At 40.5% G+C, this 23,125-nt stretch overlaps 3 protein-coding genes across 5 annotated transcripts; 1 reads left to right on the forward strand and 2 right to left on the reverse strand.

Moving 5' to 3' along the window:
- Positions 1-81: 81 nt before the first annotated feature.
- Positions 82-12,943, reverse strand: fam193b (family with sequence similarity 193 member B). 2 transcript variants are annotated; one of them, XM_086310364.1, is made up of 10 exons: positions 12,604-12,943; positions 10,397-10,675; positions 8,996-9,182; positions 6,263-6,481; positions 5,445-5,856; positions 5,164-5,347; positions 4,821-5,048; positions 2,025-3,084; positions 1,861-1,915; positions 82-1,730 (listed from the first exon to the last, which is right to left on the reverse strand). In XM_086310364.1, the coding sequence occupies exons 1-10, from the start codon at positions 12,760-12,762 to the stop codon at positions 1,634-1,636; spliced, it is 2,880 nt and encodes a 959-aa protein (XP_086166490.1). In that variant the 5' UTR covers positions 12,763-12,943; the 3' UTR covers positions 82-1,633. The 2 variants fall into 2 exon arrangements, with proteins under 2 accessions (XP_086166490.1, XP_086166485.1); XM_086310359.1 differs by having other exon boundaries at positions 1,861-1,936; positions 12,604-12,942.
- mxd3 (MAX dimerization protein 3) lies at positions 12,186-17,954 on the forward strand. Of its 2 annotated transcripts, XM_086310435.1 has the most exons (7): positions 12,186-12,365; positions 12,872-14,180; positions 14,862-14,961; positions 15,133-15,162; positions 15,289-15,403; positions 15,914-16,079; positions 16,242-17,954. In XM_086310435.1, exons 2-7 carry the CDS (start codon positions 14,111-14,113, stop codon positions 16,352-16,354), a joined length of 594 nt encoding a protein of 197 aa, XP_086166561.1. In that variant the 5' UTR covers positions 12,186-12,365; positions 12,872-14,110; the 3' UTR covers positions 16,355-17,954. The 2 variants fall into 2 exon arrangements, with proteins under 2 accessions (XP_086166561.1, XP_086166552.1); XM_086310426.1 differs by having other exon boundaries at positions 12,186-14,180.
- Positions 17,955-18,068: 114 nt separating this feature from the next.
- Positions 18,069-23,116, reverse strand: prelid1a (PRELI domain containing 1a). Its single transcript, XM_086310415.1, has 6 exons — positions 22,978-23,116; positions 22,339-22,447; positions 20,617-20,842; positions 20,408-20,521; positions 20,044-20,122; positions 18,069-18,927 (listed from the first exon to the last, which is right to left on the reverse strand). The coding sequence occupies exons 2-6, from the start codon at positions 22,428-22,430 to the stop codon at positions 18,806-18,808; spliced, it is 633 nt and encodes a 210-aa protein (XP_086166541.1). The 5' UTR covers positions 22,431-22,447; positions 22,978-23,116; the 3' UTR covers positions 18,069-18,805.
- Between the last annotated feature and the right edge of the window lie 9 nt (positions 23,117-23,125).

Below are 23,125 nucleotides of genomic sequence, written 5' to 3' on the forward strand. Positions count from 1 at the left end.
ACGAAGCGCTTCAAGTAAATGCAGTAAAAGAGAAATGTAAAAAGCAAACACCACACTTTTTGTCAAAACTGTATTGTTTTTAATCTTTCCGAACGAAAGATTTTTCACAGTATCAAAAGTGATTTTTTTTCTTAAAAAAAAGAAGAAACAAGCCAACATACACTTGGCTATTACTGGTATAGTATAAATCTACATTCGAAACATTAAGATAATCTTCTCTAATTGAATATAACCTGGAAAGCATCAGAGATATTATATTAAAACAAAATCTCAGCACAGATTCAGGAAAAAAACAAAACATCATTCATTTCAATGAAAGCCATCAGCTAAAACATTGATACTGATGTGAAACTCAAGGCCGGTGTCAAAACCAAAGGTCTCCTTTGTGATATTTGCCATTGTAACATAGATCAAGATTGGGGTCTCACTGGGTTAGCTGAGGTGGAGGGTGCCATCGAGGTCACAGTAAAGGGAAAGTGAGTAATATGGTTGGAAAATGCATCCCAGACAGAGCCCATGACTAGGGCTCAAGTGGGCAAAAATTATTCATTCAGTATGTACAACAAACAAGGTTTTTTGTTCCAGTGGCAGAATGAACATTTCACACTGGTGTACTGTTACTGCTGGGATTCAGAAGGGTAAAAAAGTGTTTGAGAAACCGTGTTCAAGGGTGTCCTTTTAAAGATATACACATACAGAATGTATACTGGATATCACTTATAAGAGATAATTGTTCAAGACTAACATCACAGGAGGACTGACACTGAAGCGACAGACACTGAATTTTGGGACAGTGTTTAGATTTTTCTTTCATGCACGTCATGCATGGGGATGTATCTGCAGGGATACTTAACTGGATTTGTTTTTTGGATGCATTCTGTTGGCCAAATAATACATTTAACAGAAATGTATTTTAAAACATTTTAGTGTTGCTGGTGTACCAACTGCCAAACATTCATTTCATAATAAAACAGGTTGGCAGAAAAATCATGCATTGTCACTTTTCGGTAATTGATTTTCTTTAAAATGAACATTAAACATTATTCCAATTCAAAACTGTGAGCAACCAGCAGAGGTACTGCGGCTTCTCTGCAAGTAATATAATGTAACTGTCTCCTCTGCTCCAAGAAGAGAAGACTGGTACGAGTGTTTATAAGACACATGGCCTCTAGTGTCTATTTCGACTGGTGGAGTGGATTGGAAAATAGAAATGTAGGACGTAATGGATGAGCACCAAATTCAATCAAGTGGAATTCAGACGTTTAACGACGTTAAAATGTCTCAGATTTGTGATAAAAAACATTTATTTAATGTACGGTTGCTGATTACATACTACATACTTAAGCACATGGATGCAGTTGATTCAACAGACTTTTTTTTTTTCCACTTTTGCATCTCTTACTTAGTGAACATTGCAAATAGTAGCAGAGGGTAGAGTTGGCTTTGAGTATGATCCCTGGCTTTGTTAGCCACACGTTTCAGTCTTCTGAATGGAGAGTATGATTTTGAACCAGGGTCCCTTGGCTTAGTATGGAAGAGAAGAAAACTGGGAATGAGAGATGGCCTTGGGCCAAATAGGGCTCTACCGAAAGAGTTTGTGGTGGGAAGTTTTTTTTTCTGGCACTCGTTCAAGTTATTGAGCTGCATTGGAAGAAACCTTTTTGAGGCTAAAGTTGGACCAATTCACTGCGACCTTCTGGCGAGTTTGCTTTGCAGAATCCAGGCAAAACCTACAGGGAACAAAAGACAAACAAGAGAGGGGAAAAGGTCATGTAAATATAACAGCTGAGCTAAAATATATAAACCCCCCCCTCCCCCAAAAAACTCCTCGTATCTGGACATTTATTGTGATGAGCTTACCGTTTGAAATATTCCACTTCCCGATCGATCTCATCCATTTCTGTTGGATCCACATCTTTAGGGAGAAATACATCATCTACAGTATAAACATAAAGAATTGAACATCAAGATAATTTAAAAAAACAGTAGTGATTAAGCATGCAATTACAGTTACTTTTCCATACCAATTGCACTGTTGGATTTTTCACCCTTGTTCTTGCTCTTCTTATTTTTCCCCTTGGACTGTTGCTGTTGTCCATTCGCTGGAATAGCGGGTTGTGTTTTGCTCTCTGAATCCTGCTCACACCGGCCTCCTCGTGTCTCTGGGTCGCTTTTCCCCCTTTGTGCACTCAAGGGGCCACCGTTTGCTCCATTTGTTGCATATTTGGATGGTCTGCCCTCTTCAGATTTCTTAGGCCCATTTTTCTGGTGGTCTGCGATAAGCTGGGGCTGTTTGTTTCCAGACTTTGAGCCACTAGATGCCGTTTCTTTAGACTCATTGGTTTTCTGTGCCTCGTTACCAGAGCCGGCTTTGGTTGGTTTGTTGGAATTTTGCTCTGACGCAGACTGTTCCTGTCTCTGCTTTTTATTCTTTTTTGACTTTGCACCATTGCTCCCAACAGTTGTGTTCTTAAGATCAGAGGCGTCCTCTTTTGATTTAGCTGTCGCTTGAGCTGGCACCTGTGGTAAATTGTCAGATCCAGTGGAAGTGCATCTTTCTGGTGAGCGAACTCTTATGAGCTTAGAGAGACTAGGGGTACTGTGCAACCGCTGGATGTCCTTTGTAGTTGCACTAACCCCTGATGCAGTGGTGGTGCTGGTGGTGCTATTAGAAGATGAGACAATGTTTGTGTCCTCCCATCCGTTAACCAGGTCCAGGTGGCTTTTAAAGGTTCCCAGCGAAAGAGGAGAGAGGTCAAGGTCTATCTGCTGCAAGTCAGAGGAACCATTCAGATGGGACAGTAAATGGTTTCCCTCCAACGTGGCTGCTTTCTTTGGGAAGTCATTGACATCCAGATTGAGGTCGTACATACTAAACGATGCCCGGATTGAGTCTTTGATGGTGTTTTTAATCTCTTCTAGCCGACTTGTGAGAAAACTATTAACGCGTTCAAGTTCCAGCTGAGGCCAGTCTAGCAACCGACTGGCTTCAGAACCATCAGGGATGGGCTCGTCGATAGGCTCAGATGGATTGGAGTGGGGGTCACTGCCTGCAGCGCCCGTGTTGCCCTGCTGAGCTTTTTCCTACAACAGACATGGTACAGGTAAGAAAGTGAAAACGGTATCCACATAGACACTAGGACTCTGTACTGAACACTTGCATAAAGTTAAAATATATACCCTAAAGGACTTTGTTGATACTGACCAAAATGTATCTAAAGGACTGAGTATTAGAAAATACCCAAGCCTGAAATCAAATATCTGTAATCTGTTATTATATTGTCACTTACAGTTGCAAGAATACTTAATTACTCAGAGGCGGTCTTATCTCACCCAAGTCACAACAACAGAAAAACATATTCTGACAAAACTAACCACACAAAAAGCAGTAGTGTTTATGTCTTCATAGAAGACGCTGAGTAATTCTCAGTTCAGTCTGAAAAAAAGTCAATGGACCTTTGTGCTAATGAGTTCTTGAAAAGATAAGACTCAACGGTTCTAATTAAGGAGGGGAGATTGTAAGCATGGGTTGTACAAGTGCCACTAATGGTAAATAAAGGCATACAAAGTCTGGTTATCAACCACAGTGACCTTTTAACAAGACCTTAACCTCCTAGGACCTGGCGTCCACATATGTGGACATCACATTTTGGGTTATGTAGACCCAAATACTCAATTTTGCTCTACAAGGGCCTGATATCCACTTACGAGAACATTATACTGCCACTGTTCTATCGAAATTTTAAACAAATATCCTCATATGTGGCTCTCATTTTTCTTAGAAACAAAAATCAGGTTAAAAAAATCTGGTAATTCTTTGTTTTTACATTCATCAGGTCCCAATCAGCCCAAATATCAAAGAGAAATTAAAAATGCATGCTGTGGAAGAGTTCGGGCCTTAGGAGGGAAAAGGAAGAATTACAGTAATGTACAATGCTAGAAAAGGCTAAAAACTATATCTAGAGTTTTGCTGGAGTTACTCAATCAACAGTAAGGGCAACAAACAGAGGAAAAGCAGACCATTCTCTGACATTTAGGAGAGGTTAAGCAATACAACAAGACAATGAAACATTGTGCATATTTATATAAACCAACGAATGGTTGAAAAAGAAGACAGTTTTTTGGAAGAAATCAGAGTCCTCAAATGAACCCTGCTGAGATGGTGCATGTTCAATTAATATGTCCCAGAAATAATGAAAGTTTGGTAGCAAGGGACAGTCCAAAATCTACCTCATCATTCCCTGCTCCACAAAACAAGTACATTGTGTGGATTTAGTTTAATCAAACTGATTTTGTCTATTGACTGAGAGAAGGATCAGACCACATTTTATGAATATGCAAAGATCCTGGTCATTTCAAAATTTTTAGCTGCAGTGTCTCATCTAAATTTAAAATATTTTCAATAAATCAAACTGTCTTTGATGCTATCTAAGAGGAAATTTTCCATCATTTGCTTCTCCATCAATTTGCACTTACTTCTTTGCAATGTGCTTTTCATCACTTCTTCCTCCCACATATAATTAATGAGGCCCACCTACCCATGAGATTACACAGGATTAGCATGTAACTAATCCAGAGTAAGTGTTTGCAGATTTCTCCTGCTGTTTGCACTGAAATCTCATCTGAAGTCTATTATTGAGCTGCTAGTGTCTAGTTAACCTTTCCTATTCAATAAGAGGAAATGTTATTGACATGGGTCTAATAGATTCCATGTTAAATATTAAAGTTCGCCAAATAATCTCAGCTTTAGACGTAAATAAACATGACTGAACTATAACTGAAAAACAGAAAACAACACACATTCAATAAAATTACCACACCTTTTTCTTTTGTTTGTGTCGAGCCCTTTTGGCAGCCTTGGCACTGTTGACAGGTTTGGGCTCAGAACTGTTTATAAAGTCTAGCAGCTCGTCCACGTCCCGGTTGTCGATGGCACCAGCCACTGTCAGTTCTGAATCTTGGCGCTGCTCCTCTTTACGCCGTGTCAGTCGTGAGCGAAGCTTCTCTCGGATCTCGGCGTAGTTTCGGCTGGTCGGTGCAGCTGGAGGCTGTGAGCAAATAATATTTCACAATACTGAGCTCTTCTCACAGAGTCACATTTGATGAATGAAAAAGCATACCTCTTTGTTAGTAAAACTTTTAAAGTGGTCGATCAAACCGTACCGCATTGTGTCCAAAGAACTCGCAGTAGCAGCAGTCGCAGTACTTCCCGTCTTTCTGATTTGTGGAAGAAGAGGCGCAGGAGCTCCTCTCAGAGCTGCTGTCTTCATCCTCACCCTCCTCCAGCTCAGACGAAGGGTGGCATAACGTCCCATTAGTCACCTTGTGCCCCTTACATGCTTGATCCCTACAAAAAAGAATGATAAACCCTTAGGATATAATTGTTCTCTGAATAAACACAGCTAAATAAGTGACAAAAAACAAGGCTGATTATTAAAACTCACCTGCATGCCCCAGGTGTTACATGACCTACATTGGAGGTGGCTACTGTTCCCGGATTGTGCCCATTACAGGAGTGGTTACAACCCACGACAGACGTGCCCAGTTTGCTGTGTTGTGCGTTCACAGCGGGAATGTGGGAGTTTTTGCACGGGCTGGGTTTATGGACAGATGTTGGGCTATCTGGGCTCAGAGAATTGATTTTGGCTGCGGGGCCGTGGAGGTTTGGTACCAGAGGGGAGAATGGCGCGTGCGCTGCGACGCCAGTGCCACAGGAGGAGGTCACGTGGCCGTGCTGCCCAGAGTTCGGCTTTGCGGGTAGGAGAGAGGAATGCTGGGAAGACAGGCCGGTGGGACTGTTGGGGGGTACCGATAAGTCTGTATGTTGATGGTGGTCACTGGGGTGGAAGGCTTCACCTGGACAATAACAAACCATGAATATGAATGAGTCACAGGTCACACATACAGAATCATCTCTTTCTAAAGTACATCAGTTAATTTTCAGGTCCACTAATCTTTTGACTGTAAGCTAAAGTATCCTATTAAAGTTCACTTCAAAGATGAGCTCAGAGCAAAATACAACTACAGGCTTGCAAAGTCTGAAAGAACAGTTACTGTGTTTTCTACAGTAATATATAATTAGGTGTTTCTATTAAAGGACAAAAATAAAGAAACAATTAAAATAAAAATATCTTGTTAAACCTAAATCATTCGCCTATTATACACTCTTAACTTTAATGCTGCACATTTTGATTTGAAACTTGAGTTTTCTTCTTTGCTGGCTTTAATAAAAGCTCCTGAACTCATTGAAGAATAAAATTACCTGGTGGCGTTGGTCGACGGCACATGGTCTTGAAGTGCTTGGGAGTGGTCTTACAAAGGTCTGCTGAGGTAGAGAGTGCGTTCCCAGCAGAGGATCCACTGGAATTCTGGGCTGATGGGTGACTGTAGGGACATACTTTGTTCCCTGACGTTTTAGCCGATTTCCCTGGCGCTTCATTAAGTCCTCTTTTCTCATGACAGGTTGAAACTCCTGTTATACCTGCAGACATTTAAAAAAGACCGTTACAAATAAAGGGGAACAGTGCTTTTAACTTTCACCATGGGTAAATATGAATTTACCGCCTATGAGCAGTTTGTGTTTTAAAAAATAACTCTCTTTTCTTTGGAGACATGTTTTGACATTAAAAAGGAAAACAGCTATGTAAAACATTTTCAGTCCCGAAGCATAAATCCCTTTCTGCTAGCTAAAATAACATCAAGACAGCACTAAATTTTAATAATTTATTTAACATGCTTATTTCTGCTGTGCAAAACTGACTGCACCTATTACTGGTAATCACACACACTTGCCAGGAGAAGTTACAAATCCGCGTAACATAATGCCTGCCTAAACATTTTTTGCTATATACAGCGAAATATAATTGGGATGCCAATTAGGATGCGGGTAGTGTATTTCACAGCTAAACACCTCTCCTACAGCTTCATTCTTTCTTAATTAATTTAAGAAAAACATACCAGTCTATTTTAGAAGGAAACAGCCGCCTTCACAAAGGGCATGGATCATTTAACTAGTCTTTCACTTACTCCTCTTTAAATGCCATTTGGTGCCATGAACCATCCAAATATTTAACTAGAAATCCAATCACATTTACGCAGCAGGGAAAGGGTTTTGAAGGGAGCAAAGAAAAGTGAGAAATCAGACAAAAACAAAGTCATCTTAGTTGTTTGTCAGGTCTAAGTAATAAATCACAGCCTAATGATCCATTCCCACTGAATGCATCATTCATCATGTGAAATGGGAACTTTAAAAACAGTTAATGAGACTTCCTGTGAATTGTGCATAACTCGCAGCGTTAGAACTTTAAAATTGAGGATTAATCCAGTTCGGAAGCGAGGCTGACTCACAAAGTTTGTTAATGTCAATATAACTGAATAAACATTAAAGTCTGTGGCTTGTGTCACGTGCACAAGTCTCTGCACGCGCCTCCTTGGATTTTTATACATGGTTATACATGAGAAACTTGCTGTTCAGCGCTGTTCACTGTTACACTTCACCAAGCTCTTGCGCAATGGGGAACTGTGGAGTTTCTGTCTGTTATTCTGAAGTCTTGCCCTTACTAAGGAATTAAAAATAAATAAATAAATAAACTGAAATGAATGAAATATTTGTTCCTGCTAATCATCATAAACCCAGTTCACAGTATGAAACTCTTTTATTTATCCTGTTGTTTAAACAATTTAGTTAACACACTTGTACTGTGTTTGAAAATTAGTATCATTAAACAGTTTCTTACAATTAAGTAAGATTTATCCAATCAAAAATCGCCATGCACCTTCCTCTCTTGATTTCTTATATTCAGATTTGGGGATTTTTTTTGTGTAAAAATATAAATGCAATATTTCCTAACTAAATATTTTGCATTCTTCTCGGGAACAGAAATGTAAAAACTGTATAAAGCCTGATTAATAACTTGTGTTTCATTCTGTTTATACACTTGAGTTAAAATGCTATACAATGCATATTTCTACTTTGAAATAAAACAGGCAAGGTGCTTGCAAGTGTGTAAGTGCTAATGAAATGAAGTAAAAATGAGCTATGATGGATGTTTGCTTTCCATTAAAAGCAAAATAAAAAATGTTATGGGAGCCAAGCAGCGTGGTCTACCTGTCATGTTTCGCTGATGCGCGATGATGCATTAACCCATGACGACATGTTCCAGGATTAACACTTGAGTTTTGGACTGTGAGGTCTAATAATAAATGCTTCTTTCTGACTAATCAATATGATTAAACTGAACTCGAGTTTTGCCAGCATAACTCTTTCACTTTGGATTTGTGACTGATGCTGATATAACATTACTATAATATTACAACCAAAAGATGTAAGTAATTCCTTAAAAAGAAAACTATATACTTTGCACATAATAGATGAAATCCCTAAGAATGAGCCATTCCTCTGACATGTGGCCTGAATACCTGCACATGTATCGATGAAGTGTGACTTCCAACTGCTTTTTTTACAAACGTATTTATAACTTTCTATTCATTTACTTTGCTTTAGCTGTTGTTAATCCCACCATCAGTCTTTCCTACTGCTGAGCCATCGAGCTGTATAACCCTGTTTTCATTCCATACATCTTTCCTCTCTCTTGTTGTTACACAAACTAAATAGTACCCATGATTTCCTTCTCAACATTGTATAAATGATGACCTTCACAGGCAACTGTATTTTAAAAACAATTTCACAGTCTTTACATTTTTTAACATTAAAACATTACTGCACGTCCTATAATGCTGACTTTTAATGAGTGTAATCTTTTACATCGTGCATTTAAGTTCTTCTATGATCATTTCGATTAACAGCTGAACAAAGTGACCTAAAATGAACCTCACACACAGTACTGCTAAAACAGCCAAGGAACTAAATCTAACCAAAATTCTGTCCATTTGCCAAAACTGAAGCTTGCAACACAGCCTGAAATTCAGGATGGTGATGTTTTCAGCGTTTATTGTCAGTCGCTGCATGCTTTTCTTTTACTCTGTGACGACAGACCTTGTTGTGAGTGTGAAGAAGTGCTGTGGTTGCAGTGTTCCCCTCCGTTGGTGTGGGCAGAGTTCCAGAGACCCGACAGTTTGTGAGCCGACAGGAAAGAACTCGGGTCCCAGTCCACAGTACTTTGCTCTGGGTAACCGTTCCCACAGCTCTGGGACTTACAGGAGGAAGAGTGTGACAACGGTACCTAAATAAATAAACAAACAAAAAGAAAACACCCCAGTATAAATCATGTGGCTGCAAACAGTGTCTTGCAGTTTGGTAGCAGCTGCAACTAACTTGCAGATAAGCAATGAAAATCATTTTACTTGCATGTTTTGCTTTAATACTTAAGAAAAAAAAAACACATATTAAAGAATGCTTTAAGTCACCATAAGTCACTTTTTTGCACCCTTAGTATCTGTCTCCTGAACTGCAGAGTGCAAAGCTGGGTTTCCAGCAGAGAAGTTGTTAGACCAACTGCTGCTGCAGGGTTAACGGAGCATAATCCACCTGCAAAACTGCATATTGGTTGGCAAAGCTGGAACAGCTGTGTGGTGTAGATGCGTGCTTCACACTGCTGCAGGTGCAAGAAAGGATAAAAGTGACTGGTTTAGCCTACATAATGAGGGAATATAAGTGGGTGGATATCAGCTAAATGGTCTCAAGCCATAAAAATTTCTTGTTTGTTTTTTTTTTTTACTTGTTAAAGGTTGTTTAGTTCTACCTGGAGTTTCAGACTGTTTTATATGTGTACAAAACTGTTAACAGTAACAGCAGGCAAGTTAGGTTAGGTCTGTTTTGTTTTGGAACAGATCAACAGTAAGGATGCCATAAAGGTGACAACCAAACGCAAGTCAGAAAGATCGATTTAACACTTGGTGTCCCATTTGGGAATACTTGGGATTTTGGTCTGTAGAAGACCAAGACTGTGGAACCTTAACTGTCCTGACTGATTAACAAATAATCCTAATGGTTTTATTATCTTCACAACTCATTCTGAGGAAAAGATCCTTGTTGTTCCATGTTACTGAAAGCAGAGCTCTCTCAGAACCTCAAAGGTTCATTCAGTAAAACTTAATCTAATAATTATACTTGCTTATTTTGTCAGTTGTAGGTATTTAGATCTTTAGTAACAGGTTTATTTGTGGTATTGGTTTGCCCTCTTGTGGTCATGATGTAATATTTAAATAGTTCCAACCTGTGTGGCTCTTTTGAACAAATAAGTGACCTCTGGCACCTTTTGACAGCCCTAACAGCAAAGGTGAGATTTAGAGAGATTTATTTTGCAGAAACAGTGTTGATGACTAATAATGAGGTAACCTCAGTAGGATAAAGAAACATAGTTTAACTAAACATTAGTAAACAGAGGCTTTGAAAAGTACTCAGACATGTGACCCAGATCAGTCCTGTTTTATTTACCGGTGTTGGCTGCTCCTGTGTGCTCCGCTTCTCCTCCTCTTCTACACTCCTGCAGCAGCTCTGACAGATCCACAGAGGCACCTCTCCCAGCAGGGACTGAGATAGTGAGGGCACAGCATCAGCGAGCTTACGCCCTGGCGCCTCCCGCAATAAAGCTTGGGAGAGCGCAGGCACGGCGTTGGCCAGCTTCGTTCCATGGCCCCCGGGAAGCCCGTTCACAGAACTCGCTCCCCAGTCCTTAAATTCACGATGGCACAGGAGACAGCAGGTGTGCATAGGCTAGGCAGAAAAAGAGAGAAGAAAGCGTTCCATATATAAGATGTGTTGACTGATTGATGCATATAATCGCAACAGATATCACAGACTAAAACATATATTAATTAAGCTCATAATACTGTGCACGCATACATACATACATACCAAAGTGCTAAAAAGCAATGACAAAGATCAAATTATTTCCTCGCTGGACCTTTTGCAAGCATTGTGTGACAGAACCATCATAAGAAAAAACAAAACAAACAAAAAGCAAAAAGTAACACCACAAAAAAACAAATAAAAATAACAATAACAAATAAATGTAATTTAACCATCATGTTAACTTTAACACATAGTAAAATTATGTAGTAGATTCACTCTCTGCAATGCTCCACGCTTAATCAATCAAGGTTTGTGCCCTAGATCAAAGCCTGAAAAGCAAACTGATTATGCTTGTAATTCATGGTTTAGGGGGAAACGATTCAAAACACATTCACAGTCAGCTCAAAATTAAACTGCATCCTTAACGATCAATGTCAAGAAACTTTGGTGTTTTGGTGATTTTTCTAGATAAATGTTTAAATGTTCAATGAGGGTGGATTACCCATCTTTAACCCTTGTGTATAACATTCACAACCATTCTCTCACCGTTACAGTAGGGGGATATTTCATTCAATACTCTTGCACCCACAGTCCCTAGACTTTGATTTAGATGAGGGAAAAGTTCTCCTTAACAGGAAAAAGCAGGTGAGAAAAAACTAAAGATCAATTGGAATAATATGTCTTTTGCAAAAGGGACAAACATCTAGAATACCAGATTACAAACATATTAGAAATATAAGCCAGAGCTAAGCAACTTTCAAGAGACATCAAAACATGTGCTTATATGACTGTAGAAGTGCTGTGTTGCCAGTTTGAAGGTACAGTTGGCTATATCCTATATAGTGTGGTACCTTAAGAAATCATGAATAGAGCTTCTCCATAACAGTTTACATAAAAATGAACATTCACTGTTATGCTAGGACTTAGTTCGATTATTTTTGGTACAGTACTAAAAAGCTCTATGGAAAAAAGCTGATCGATCCGTTTAGGGGCTTAAGTTTGCGTTATAAAAATGTAATTAACAGGTCCCAGCTGCAGCGGACAGGTTGCAGGTTATAAAGCTCAGGCCAGGTGTAATATCAGCTGGTTGTTAATAAGACAGTTTTCCAGCCTGCAGATGGATAAATTTTATTTATTTATTTTAAGCGGTTACCCTCAACATCAAAGATACTTCTGATTCAGCTAAGCATCATTAGCTCACAAGTTAACTGCTTATACTGAAACTTTTTTACATTAGCTCCTGTTACAGATTGATACTTGATTCTGGTACGACAAAAAACTAATAGGAACTAGTCTGACAGCTCCCCTAATTGATAACCCGTTATGTTTCAAGTTTTTAAGCTAATTAACTGTTGATTAGCTAGTAGCTGGTTAGCCTCTGCTGGCTGAGTAGGTCCTGTGGAGGGGATCAAGTGCAGGCAGCAAGCACGTTTGCAGCACGCTAGCTGAAGATGATAGCTTGGCTAACGTTAGCTGGGCGGATGAAGTCTTGTAAGCGATGGAAATGGGACGACCCTGCCCGAGGTACAATGTCACCTGTCCGGTATAAGGGACTGGCTGCAATGGTGATCACAGTGCCTAAAAATGCGTCTGGTGGGAACTATTCTACTCGGTAAGTTGAGCTTAATATTTATTTAATTACAATTCACACGACATAAAGGTATACATACATCGCTGCTAAATTACAACTAAAATAGCTTCCCACCAAGAAGCGGGTGCATATAATTGCACCTCTCCATGATTGAGCTGATAGAATAGAAGCACAATGGAGGATGCTTGGATTAGCTGAGTAGTGCTAGCTAGGCTAGCTAGCCTATTTTAAAGGCAGCGTTTGGCTCGCAGCTAGCTACCTGGTTCGCCTTGGTAGAGGGCAGCCTATCCAGCCCAGCATCTCCGCCGCCACCGCCAGCTGCATCGCCGGGAGAGACGGGGCTCTTCGGAGCGGTCTGCTGTCCAGGCACAAGCTCCTTCTGGGCGACCCCTTGCTGCTTGCTTTTCTTCCTTGCCATTACGACCTTGTTTATAGTACGCTTTGACCAAGTTTGCACCAGTTTCGGTGATTTTAAGAGCACACTTTCGTTTCTTCTCGGACCTCAAAATGTTCTCTATCTCCTCCAGTCAAGACAACAGTCAATATGGCGGAGGACTCGCACACTCAGGAGTTCAAAGGTTAAACATACTGCTGGCAAAGAGGCTTCACTCCCGCATGGAGTATGCGGCTGCAAGCATATTCTCACGGTGAAGCCAGGGGCCGCCATATTTAGTTAGGCAAACGTCTCCTCCCACTTTCCATTGGTATATATAATGTTTATTGAATTTTTTATTATTTATTGTCTTTATTGAGCAAACTTTAATACGTTTGAGTGTTTTCTATCCTTAAACATTTTGTTATCGAAATAAAATGTTTAGACTTGAGCTGTTTTTAGACGTTGAGGGAGACAGTGAAACTGAAATATATGAACTGAAATAAATGTGTAAGAGTTGGTTTGGTAACGGGAGCTACCTCACAAACAATCATCTTGTTGTGAAATGTTATCATTGACAATGTCGATAAACAAAATTAGAAAAATAGTGCCGTGTGAAAGACTTTTTTTTCAATAAACTTTATGGAAGGACAGGGACCAATCAGTGTTAGGTGCTTTCAGTGCTTTCGGAAATATTTTGATGGAGGTATAACACAGATATTGTTTGTTATATATAAAGAGTACAATTATAGCATTATTTCTTGGTTTATCATTTGCATAGCATAGGATTTTACATAAATGCTAACATAACATTAGACATATGGCGCATTCTAGGTTGCAAACAACGATTGTACAGATTCCACCAAAACCCAGAATTCCCTGGATTAAATAAGCAAATTTGCCATAAACGACTTTTAGAAAAACAAACAGACAAAAAACACCACTACTTAGCAATGCAAGTTGAACACGAAGGGAAATATGAAAAATAATTTGAACAGAACAAAAAGCGCTGACGCTATCCTGCTGACCATTATTTTTCTGAAGTTCAACTTTGACCCTAATAAAAAGACTTTTCAGAAGAAAAGCATATTGATTTGGATGAATCGATAGATAGTGTGGGGCATGTGGCGTGATAAGTTTAATGATAATATCCGAGTGGTTAGAGAATTTAGTCAAAATATTACGTAGAACGGTATAACCTGGAATGTTTATACACAATTTATTGAAAATTTCCGAGTTTGCGTGGGGCTCCTGAACGCACCACCGGTTTAGCGTTGTGTGGATTGAGGACGTAGCTCAGACACTGCTTCATCCACTTCGGGCTCTTGACGCTTGTACCACAGTAGCTTGTTTACCTGCTGCCGTTTCATTTGAGCAAAAAAAAACCAAAACAATGGAAGGACAAGTGTGCAACATCCAGGTGCTTCTTCGGGCTGCCGAGTTTCTGGAGAGAAGAGAGCGGGGTAAGTGCTTTATGTCAACTGTCAGCCTAGAGAGGGGAGTTGATTGGTTATTGTTAAAACAACGATGAATCCACAATAAACCGGCGGCAAGTATGCACCTACACATAACGTAGAAACATCATACCGTGCAGCTGTTTAAGATTTAACCTGGATTCTAGGTGCAAGGTTATTTTTGGGCGGTGTTTTGCCATTTGACTCTGACCTACATATCGGTCGCATCTTTGTACTCAAAGGCGCCAATCTGGACCAGTTTGAAAATGAATCCGGGCGCCGCTGAGCGTTCGCTCCGGTGAATGAAAGGGGGGGGGGGGGGATGAGGAAAGCCTATAAAGTATAACTTTTATTCATTGCTTACTAGCTGTAGACGCTATCCCGACTCCTTTTTTACGCGTGAGGTTGTAAGGCTGGTTGGATAAAAGCGAACAGATAGTGGATGATGGCGCCAAAAGCAAAACGTCCAGCTGATGACAACGGTAGACTGCGTTCAGCCTCCTTTTCTCCCACCTCCCCTACAGCACGGATGGTATATCACACTTTAATTACGCCGTAATAAAAGTTGATTTGTCCCACCGGCATTCGCACATGTTAATATGAGGGCACCTTTAACGTCGCAGCCAGTGTGCACTGTGATTTTGCCGGCGATTGTTGTGTAACACAGCTGTGATGCGTCTCCCTGCGCAGAGGCAGAACATGGGTATGCTTCCGTCTTGCCTCTCAGTCCAGCTCAGTTCGACAGGAGAAGCAAGCAGAAGAGCAAGAAGATATCTGCTGGTGGCAATAGGTGAATGCATTACATAACAAATAACTGACGACAGGGTGTGGCTCGGTCTGACTTTCAGTTTTGATAAGGCACCCTTTCAACCTTGAATACCTCTCACGCAGTAGCTGCTGAGTAGGAGTGCACTGTTGTGAATGTTTGACCAAACTGTCTGTTTGTTTACTTTGTTTGCAGGTCTGTTCATAATGAGCTGGAGAAAAACAGGTAATGGGCTTTTCTTCGTAATGCTACAGTAAAAGTTCATGTGTGTCAGATCAAGAGATTAAAAAAACCCCAAAAAGAGGGAAGTGTGGATTTGCAGCTTCACTTCTTTCTCATTGTGCTTTGCAGACGGGCACAGCTGAGGCACTGCCTGGAGCAGCTGAAGAAGCAGGTCCCACTGTCATCGGACTCGATGAGGAACACCACTCTGAACCTGCTGAGACGAGCCCAGCTTCACATAAAGGTGCGAGATGTCTGAATTTGCATTGAATCTGACTCGAGTTTGGTTTACTTGTCATCCCAGCCATGTTTAAAATGTGGTGCTTTTCTCAGGGACACAATACGTGTTAAAGGGAGACCGCACAAGACAAAACAGAGAACAATGCTGAATCATGAAGTGGGGTAACACTGTGGTGTGGTGGTTAGCACTGCTGCCTCACAGCAAGAATATCCTGTGTTTAAATCCAGCCTCTCTGTGTGCAGTTTGCATGTTCTCCCTCTGTCTATGTGCTCTCTGCGGGTAGTTCGATTTACTCCCAAAGTCCAAAGACATGCATGTAATTGGTGTTTCTAAAGTTAAGCATTTAAATTAGTAAAGAACATTAAATATTCTGAATATATATGAATACTGTGTGTATAGAAAGTGGCTTGTTTTGTGCATTTTACAGAGCTTTTAGCCATCTCAATTTTTGCTTTTGCCTGTACTGTTTATCCTTTCTTCATTGCTCTGCTCCTGCACCTTTTTCCCGTTCAGAAGCTGCAGGAGCAGGATGAGCGTGCAGAGCAGCTGAAGGATCGTCTGCGCTGGGAGCAGCAAGAGCTGCGGGTTCGGCTGGAGCAGCTGCAGAGGGGCACGGAGAGGATGAGGAACGACAGCCAGGGGTCAACCATGTCCTCCGAGAGGTCGGACTCAGACAGAGGTAAGCCCCTCGGGTTTTTTTTATTTCACGTTCAAATTATTTCAGTCCTATTAGGAGCTGGCTGTCTCCTCAAAGGCAAATTGCAAGTTCAAGCTTAATGTGACGAGCGAAGTTTGCCGTATTTCTGCTGACGGATCGGATCTGTGCTCGGGTTTGTTGCAGAGGACGTTGAGGTTGATGTGGAGAGCATTGTGTTTGTGGACTCTGATGGACTGAGCATTACGCACACCGGCGCGGACCACTGTTACTCCAGCCTGGAAAAGGCCTGGCTATGACGGCAGTACACGAGTGGTAACTGGTTTATTGTCACCGGACGGACAGGAAGAGGAGGAAAAACATTCCAAAAACAAATGATGGGGGAGAATGGAAGATGATGTTACTGTACAACTGAACATTTTTTTGGCATTCTCTTGTCAGCACACGTCGGACAAAAAGCTAAAAGCCAACCTTTGGTTATGAAAGAGAGGTGTCCATTTGCACTGAATAGCAGTAAAATTCACTGGGCCGTGTCGTCACCAAACACATACTCGTGTGTGTTCTAGCATCAGTCATTAATGCTATTTTCCCCCAAAGCCATGAGGTGTCAAACTTCGTATCATTCATGCAGCTCTAATAATTCATTTTTTTAAGGGCTTTTAAAATTCAGATAAGGGCTTTTATTCTAAACTTTTAACTTATTCTTTACTACAGAATGTCTGTACTGAATTCTGCCTTAAATCAGATCTGGTTTAGTATGCTATTCAGCTTTTACCTAGCACTAAGCTTATATCTCAGTATGCCACGTTTAGCATGCACTTAAACATTAATCTTGCTATGTCGGGGTTTTTTGTGTTTGTGTCCTATTGTATATCTAAGTGCAGTCATATACTTTGCTCCTTTTTATTCTATTGCACATAATTTCCAAATGTTGCACTTGTTTTGTCTCAAAAAGATTTGAAAGCAGCAAACAGAAGCAGGTCATATTTGCACATCGACATCAGGAAAATTCAGTAACATTGCCAAATATGAATTAGTTCACAATTTAAGAACTTAAAACTGTGAGAGGAGCACTTGGGAGCTGCTCACCGAGGCCTAATGGCAGTTTTATTCACTGCTAATGTTTCCTAGAAGTCTTTCCTACCTTCACTTGTGCATTTATCAATTAAATTGTTAATTATACACATAACAAATTCACCAGTCAGGTAGGCAGTTTGTACTTTTAATGATTATGTAGTTAATGCTGTATTACATATTCATTTCTGTGTATTCAATAGGGGTCGACCTATATTTTTTTAGTTTCAAAGACACCGATAACAGATATTTGAAACTTTTAGATAAACCTAACACTTTGCTGAAATGCCTCTGGGCAAGCTATGGCTACATAAACTGTTAATTTGTTTTAGTAAATTGCATCAATGTAAAAAAACAAAAAAAAAAGGTGCATTGTTCGATTTTTCAGTGTAATTGGGAAAAATCGCCGTGCTTGTAGTCATAGAAACACATAACATCGCAGTGTTTATTGCAACTTCTGCCGCTTCAGCATGGAAACACAGCTTTGCAGCAGGTGCCGGGAGCTGCTCCAAGCTTGCAGCTGCACTAAGCTTGCAGCTGCACTACTGTATAACATTGGTGTTGATGGGCTGTTATTTATGAGCCGTGTTCAAACAGAAGACTGCATCAGAGCCGGCGCGGCTCATTTACAGTTTATCTTCAAAGGCCTTGAAACTCTGAACACTGGTCGACCCCTAGTATTTAATAACTTAAGGTGCTTTCTACCCCCTCAATTCACTTTTGTATATGCAAGAGGCCTTATTACTTTATCCGTCTCTCCACCCAGTAATATTATGTAGCATTTTTTTACTGATGTAAGCTTCCTTTTTTTTAATGAATAAATATTTTCTGTATTTATTTGCTGTTGTGTTTGTTATTAGTCATTTTAGAGGTAAAAATCCATTCACCCCTAACTCGAGCAGGGCTGGCGCACAGACATACACTTGACAGACAGCAAAGTGATTAGAAAGACAAAGTCAATTTATTGACAAGCTGATAAAGGACACATTTTTGCATGGGTTGCATCACCAGAGCTTAGATGAATGTACAGTTCAAGGTAGCTTTTGTGCCTTTTTTTTTTTTTTTAAATGCACAATCACAATTCAAGTTTTCAGAGGTTTCTTCTTGAGCAATGACACCAACTGTACCAAACTCTTCAGTCCAACTTGAGGCAAGGAGATGATCAGCTGCAGTAATGCGATTTAAGTGTTGTAGAGCGAACTAAACCAGCAACTGTATGCAAGATTAAATAAAACCAATCATAAACGAGAATGCCTTAATCACAAATTCGGTGTGACCTTATCTACTGGAGCTTTAAAGACAACGTGACTTGCTTTAGACGAGGCATACTCAAAGGAACGGAGTTTAAAAAAAACAAACAAAAAACAAGACAATGGGCACGACTGGAGCAAAGGTCGAACAACAGCTTCAATCATTTTATGGCAGCGCCAGTAATAACCAACCATTCCTGTCTAAGACCTGCATCTCTGGTAAATACTGAGGTGATGTGGTGTAGATACGCTCGGCAATATATTTATAGTGCGGCATGTAGAGGGAGGCAGGAACAGGCTGTTTAACCCAGCTCAGGTCTTTTATGGTCCACCCACCATTTCAGTTGGATGCGCCCTCACAGAGGTGTCTAACCATGACTGGGATCGGTGAGTTCTGCTGCAGAATCACTTTATTTGTGTAGCTTGTCACACGTATTGCTTCTTCTGGGCATGCGAGGCGAGGTCTTTGGCTTTCTCTTTAGCAGCCAGCGCCGTCTCTCTCGCCCTCTCTGTAGCTGTCTCCGCTAAAGTTCTCGATGGAGTTTCACCTACACGGGGACAAAACACAGCTCTTCATTGGATTCATCCAGGTTTTCGTGCCTAAGCAGCTAACACTTCCAATTATTACTATAATCAGTTTTCCAGATTCATGAAAAAAGCAACAGTCACCTTATTTTAGAAGAATATGCAGTTCCATGCACGAATTACTGATGTTATTATATTATGCTGCTCAGAAAAAAATGAATAAATAAAAAGGGAGACACTTGATCACCACAGTTTAACACAGAGTCAGTTAAACTTAAGAGATATCCATCTGTCCTATTAGGAAGCATCAACCACTGACTCCATTTAACCTGCTTTGGGATAAATAAAAGCGACAACAGGTAAAGTGGGAGGCAAAGAGAAGGCAACCATCAAAAAGAGAATACTTCTGCAAGACGATGACCACAGACCATTGTTCTCACCTTTTCCCCAACTGATTTTTCTCTAACTTTACGTTTTCTTTGTGTCACTAGTCACTACTGATACAATAGCTGCAATCCATTCAGCATATACAGGTAGTTCAGTTCCTCCAGTATTCCAGCCATACATGCCATTGCAAGAAGGGTTGCTGTGTCTCCCAGGGCCATCCACCCCAGTAGCAGCCCCACTATGTGACTCTGTGTGAGGGGGAACATGTGGAGGGCTGCCAGAGCCCTAAAGAATGAGCTCCAGAGGGCTACACGTGTTAACCTCGATGCTTCCATCAGAAACAGACTCCATGAAAATGGCATAAAGTCCCAGTGTCTTTAAGTGGGACCTGTGCCAGCAGAACAATGCTATATAGCCTCCGATAGTGCCAATTCTCTTCAAAGGACGCAAACTGACACGGAGTCCATGTGACAAGCATAAAGGTGTCTGGAGATGCTGGGAAGCACTATGTCGCCTGCCGCTCACAATTCTAGTGTTCTCCAGGAAATGCCACTCCAGCAGCACAGTGTTGGTGTGTGAGCACAAATCCTGCTAAAGGACGTTGGGCTCCAATCCTCATGTGTTACACTGAGGCGATCAAGTGTTCCCTTAATTTTTTTGAGCAGTTTGAACCGATTTGGAAAACCCATATTAGCATCAGCCACAAACTTACAATAGGAATAAAATGGGAATAAGAACCAAGAATAATTTACCTTGCATTTTGGCAAGCACATACTCGAAGCCTTTCATGGTTTTTGTCACACCGGTCTTGAATCTTGCGAGCCCAAATTCCTGGAAGGTGAAAAACAAAGTTATAAAAGATGCATGAGGCATAACAACACATGACTCACATCCTCATATATGGGCTGTCAACAACTACTGTAATTCTCTGTCATAAGTCATTTACTACTTCAGGTCCTGGCCGACAGCTTCAGCTGCTCAGCTGTTGCATCTTAACACTGTATTATGTTTCTAAATACAGAACAAATGCAAGGTGGGCGAGTGTTACTCTCGGTCACCCCCGGCTACTTTCCCTCAGCTGTTATGTAGCGCAGCACTCTGCTTTACTCCACTGACCTGAATAGCTCTAGAGAGCCCGTAGACATTGGAGGAGACCCAAGCTTCTCTCTTAATCTCGGTCCAGCTGCCATTCTCAGGGTTAATTCTGTAGTGACACCGCTCTTCTACAGACTGTCAGCGAGAAAAAACAAAAGCAAAATGAGCCAAAGGTGCCACTTTGTGCACTGCTGATGAATGCTGCTTAAGGCACACAAACGCCAATGTACCATTAGGCGAGCGTGGCTGATGTTCCACGTGAGCGTGGTCATGGTCCTTTTCTGAGGGTCCACGATGGAGTCCTCGATGATGTACGCCGAGCTGGCCATGTGCTTTGGAAGGTAGCGCTCCATCCAGCGAGGGGCACGGCTAGTTTTGGTCAAAAGACGCCTGGAAATGAGGCAGTTGGTTGGGGTAACCTCTCGGAAAATTATATCTTCAGTCAAGACATGGTTACTGTGAAAGAAGAAGAAGAAGAAGAAGGACGGATGGATTATGATGACGTGAAACCTGGATTATTTAGGTTTATGATCCTGAAAAATCTCTATTTTTGCTTCAGTTCAATAAGAATTTACCGTTTTTAATCCACACAACAGTTCAAAATCGAAATATATTACATTTAAACATTCTATGAAACAGTGACAAACACAGAAATACTAAACTAGACACTGTATTTTTAGCTTGACAAGAACTATTAAGCTTCAATTAAATGGACAAACTGATGATTCAATTAAAAGCACAACTAACATTTGCTTTCACACTCATTGTGACTTGATTACGGTGATTTTTTCCCCCCTTTATTACCCGAATGGTAGTTCGGCTGGTAAAAATGGCAGAATGATGAAGAAACTGAGCTATTTAGAAACTGCTTGGTCCCCTAAAGTATTATTATTATTATTTTTATCTCCATTAAATTTTTTATGCGAACAATCTTCAGCAGAAAATTGGCAAAATAAAGTCAAAACTATGCGTTTCCTGAAAATGATTTTCCAGGATCTTCCACTTAACCATCTCAGTAGGTGAATGCTAAAATGTAATCTAATCATGTTGTTCTTGTAATGTAAAACTAAAAAGAGATGTAAAAAGAATCTTGTTCACTGAAGTAACAACAACAAAAATGTTCTTAATAATAAAAATAAATAGACTTTAGATAAAAACAAAAATGAACCAAGTGGAAAAAATGCCGTGGGAATACACAAACCGTCCTATGAATCAGCAGAACAAGCACGAGGAAGTGTTGGTGAATACTCTTACCGAGTCTGGGAGATATACCTGACTGTAAGTCACATGACTTCTCTGAGCGTTGCGTTTGTAAAACATAATGTCTCAAAAGTTGTCTCATAAGAAACTAAAGTGAAACAAAATTCATTGATCATCACACCATGACACAGTCTCATATTTATGCTAAAAAAAATGTTTAAACTGGAGTGTTTACTGAACATTTGGATACATAAAATGTGTTTTTAATTTTATCTTTTTTTTTTCTATATCGCTATATCGGTTTGTTTATCTTAAACAAAAACATATGAAGGGGAAGTTTTAAAAAAAAAAAAAAAAAAAAAAAAATCACACTGATGATGTCGCATTCTCAAAACACTTGGCATTTAAGCGTAAAGATTAGGAAAACTATGATAATGCAGACTATATTCCATCCCTGTGTCTTTGTCTCCTTTTTTCTCCCTTCCCCCAACTAGCATGGCAGAGGAGTCTGGACCTGTTAGTCTCTTCCTGTTAAAATGGAGTTCTTCCACCCCACAGTCATCTAGTGCTTACAGAAAGAGGCGATCAGCTGGGTTTGGGACGTTGACTCTAAAATTGTAGGCTCTTCACATTGCAAGGTGACTTTTTGTTGCCTTATTGGGTGCAGTTTACAGTCCATTAAAAAAATATTACAGGCTATAAGAAAGATGTTTGATACGAATGCGTATCCACACATAAACCCCTCACCTCACCTGTAAGGGTTGGGATATCGTTGCCAGAAAGCAACACAGACTTGGTCCCAGGTGTTTTTTAGCAGACCTGCACAGCAGAAATATTTCACCATTGTTCCCTTGGTTTACCCTGCAAACACACAGAACAAACAGCGTGATAGTTAGCCAGATGTGTTCAGATAATTTTCAGATGCCACATCAGGACGAAGCCGTAAATAGCGGTGTCAATGTGATAAAACAACTCAGCGATGACAACCCTTATGTTCCAAAATAAATCCAAGCCATTGGTATTTTCAGCTACAACAACAGGTGTCAAGTTCAATAAACACCTGAAGGTAAACACTATAGCGTTACCTTTAACACCTTTTTACCTCACAACTCCAGCTGTGTCCAACTGTGTCTCGTCGCGTGACTGACAACAAACAATGTAAGCCTCATTAAGACCGCAGACTGTGACATATTTCAACAACGAGAGGCCTAACGTGAGATAAAACACTGCTATCCTGTTTTATCACGTCCGCACTCTTTAGCTTCCCCTTTAGCATAGCCTAGCATGAGGCAAGCCACATGAATGAATGGCACAGCGTACCCCAGAAAATTCTACTACTGACATTCAATAAGCACATTTTTTAGGGTCAGCTCAGATGAAAAGGCGATTACCTGCACGGCGATACCATTTACAAAATGAGAATTTGCATTTTACGCTCCCATCGGGAAGAATTTCACCGCGGATAAAGTCCGAAAATCATGTCAAACGTAACTGGAGCAAAAAAGGAAGGTCAAACGAGACGCTATATCCGGTTAGGTG

Source organism: Aulonocara sp. 'chitande type north' Nkhata Bay, linkage group LG2 (genome assembly GCF_057382095.1).
Source record: "Aulonocara sp. 'chitande type north' Nkhata Bay isolate Kocher_YH1m ecotype deep benthic linkage group LG2, A_spYH_male_GT1.1, whole genome shotgun sequence".
Taxonomy (NCBI): Eukaryota; Metazoa; Chordata; class Actinopteri; order Cichliformes; family Cichlidae; genus Aulonocara; species Aulonocara sp. 'chitande type north' Nkhata Bay.

What these genes read in the sequence shown, in the direction of transcription:
- fam193b (XM_086310359.1), bottom strand. Translation starts at nt 12,762, where the DNA reads ATGGCAAGGAAGAAAAGCAAGCAGCAAGGGGTCGCCCAGAAGGAGCTT. An exon ending in GTAACACCTGGGGCATGCAG is followed by an intron (nt 5,348 to 5,444) that starts GTGAGTTTTAAT and finishes TCTTTTTTGTAG; the next exon opens with GGATCAAGCATGTAAGGGGC. An exon ending in GAAGTGGAATATTTCAAACG is followed by an intron (nt 1,731 to 1,860) that starts GTAAGCTCATCA and finishes TGTTCCCTGTAG; the next exon opens with GTTTTGCCTGGATTCTGCAA.
- mxd3 (XM_086310426.1), top strand. Translation starts at nt 14,111, where the DNA reads ATGGAAGGACAAGTGTGCAACATCCAGGTGCTTCTTCGGGCTGCCGAG. An exon ending in AATGAGCTGGAGAAAAACAG is followed by an intron (nt 15,163 to 15,288) that starts GTAATGGGCTTT and finishes TGTGCTTTGCAG; the next exon opens with ACGGGCACAGCTGAGGCACT. An exon ending in GAGCCCAGCTTCACATAAAG is followed by an intron (nt 15,404 to 15,913) that starts GTGCGAGATGTC and finishes TTTCCCGTTCAG; the next exon opens with AAGCTGCAGGAGCAGGATGA.
- prelid1a (XM_086310415.1), bottom strand. Translation starts at nt 22,430, where the DNA reads ATGGTGAAATATTTCTGCTGTGCAGGTCTGCTAAAAAACACCTGGGAC. An exon ending in TCAGCCACGCTCGCCTAATG is followed by an intron (nt 20,522 to 20,616) that starts GTACATTGGCGT and finishes TCTCGCTGACAG; the next exon opens with TCTGTAGAAGAGCGGTGTCA. An exon ending in TGTGCTTGCCAAAATGCAAG is followed by an intron (nt 18,928 to 20,043) that starts GTAAATTATTCT and finishes GTCCCCGTGTAG; the next exon opens with GTGAAACTCCATCGAGAACT.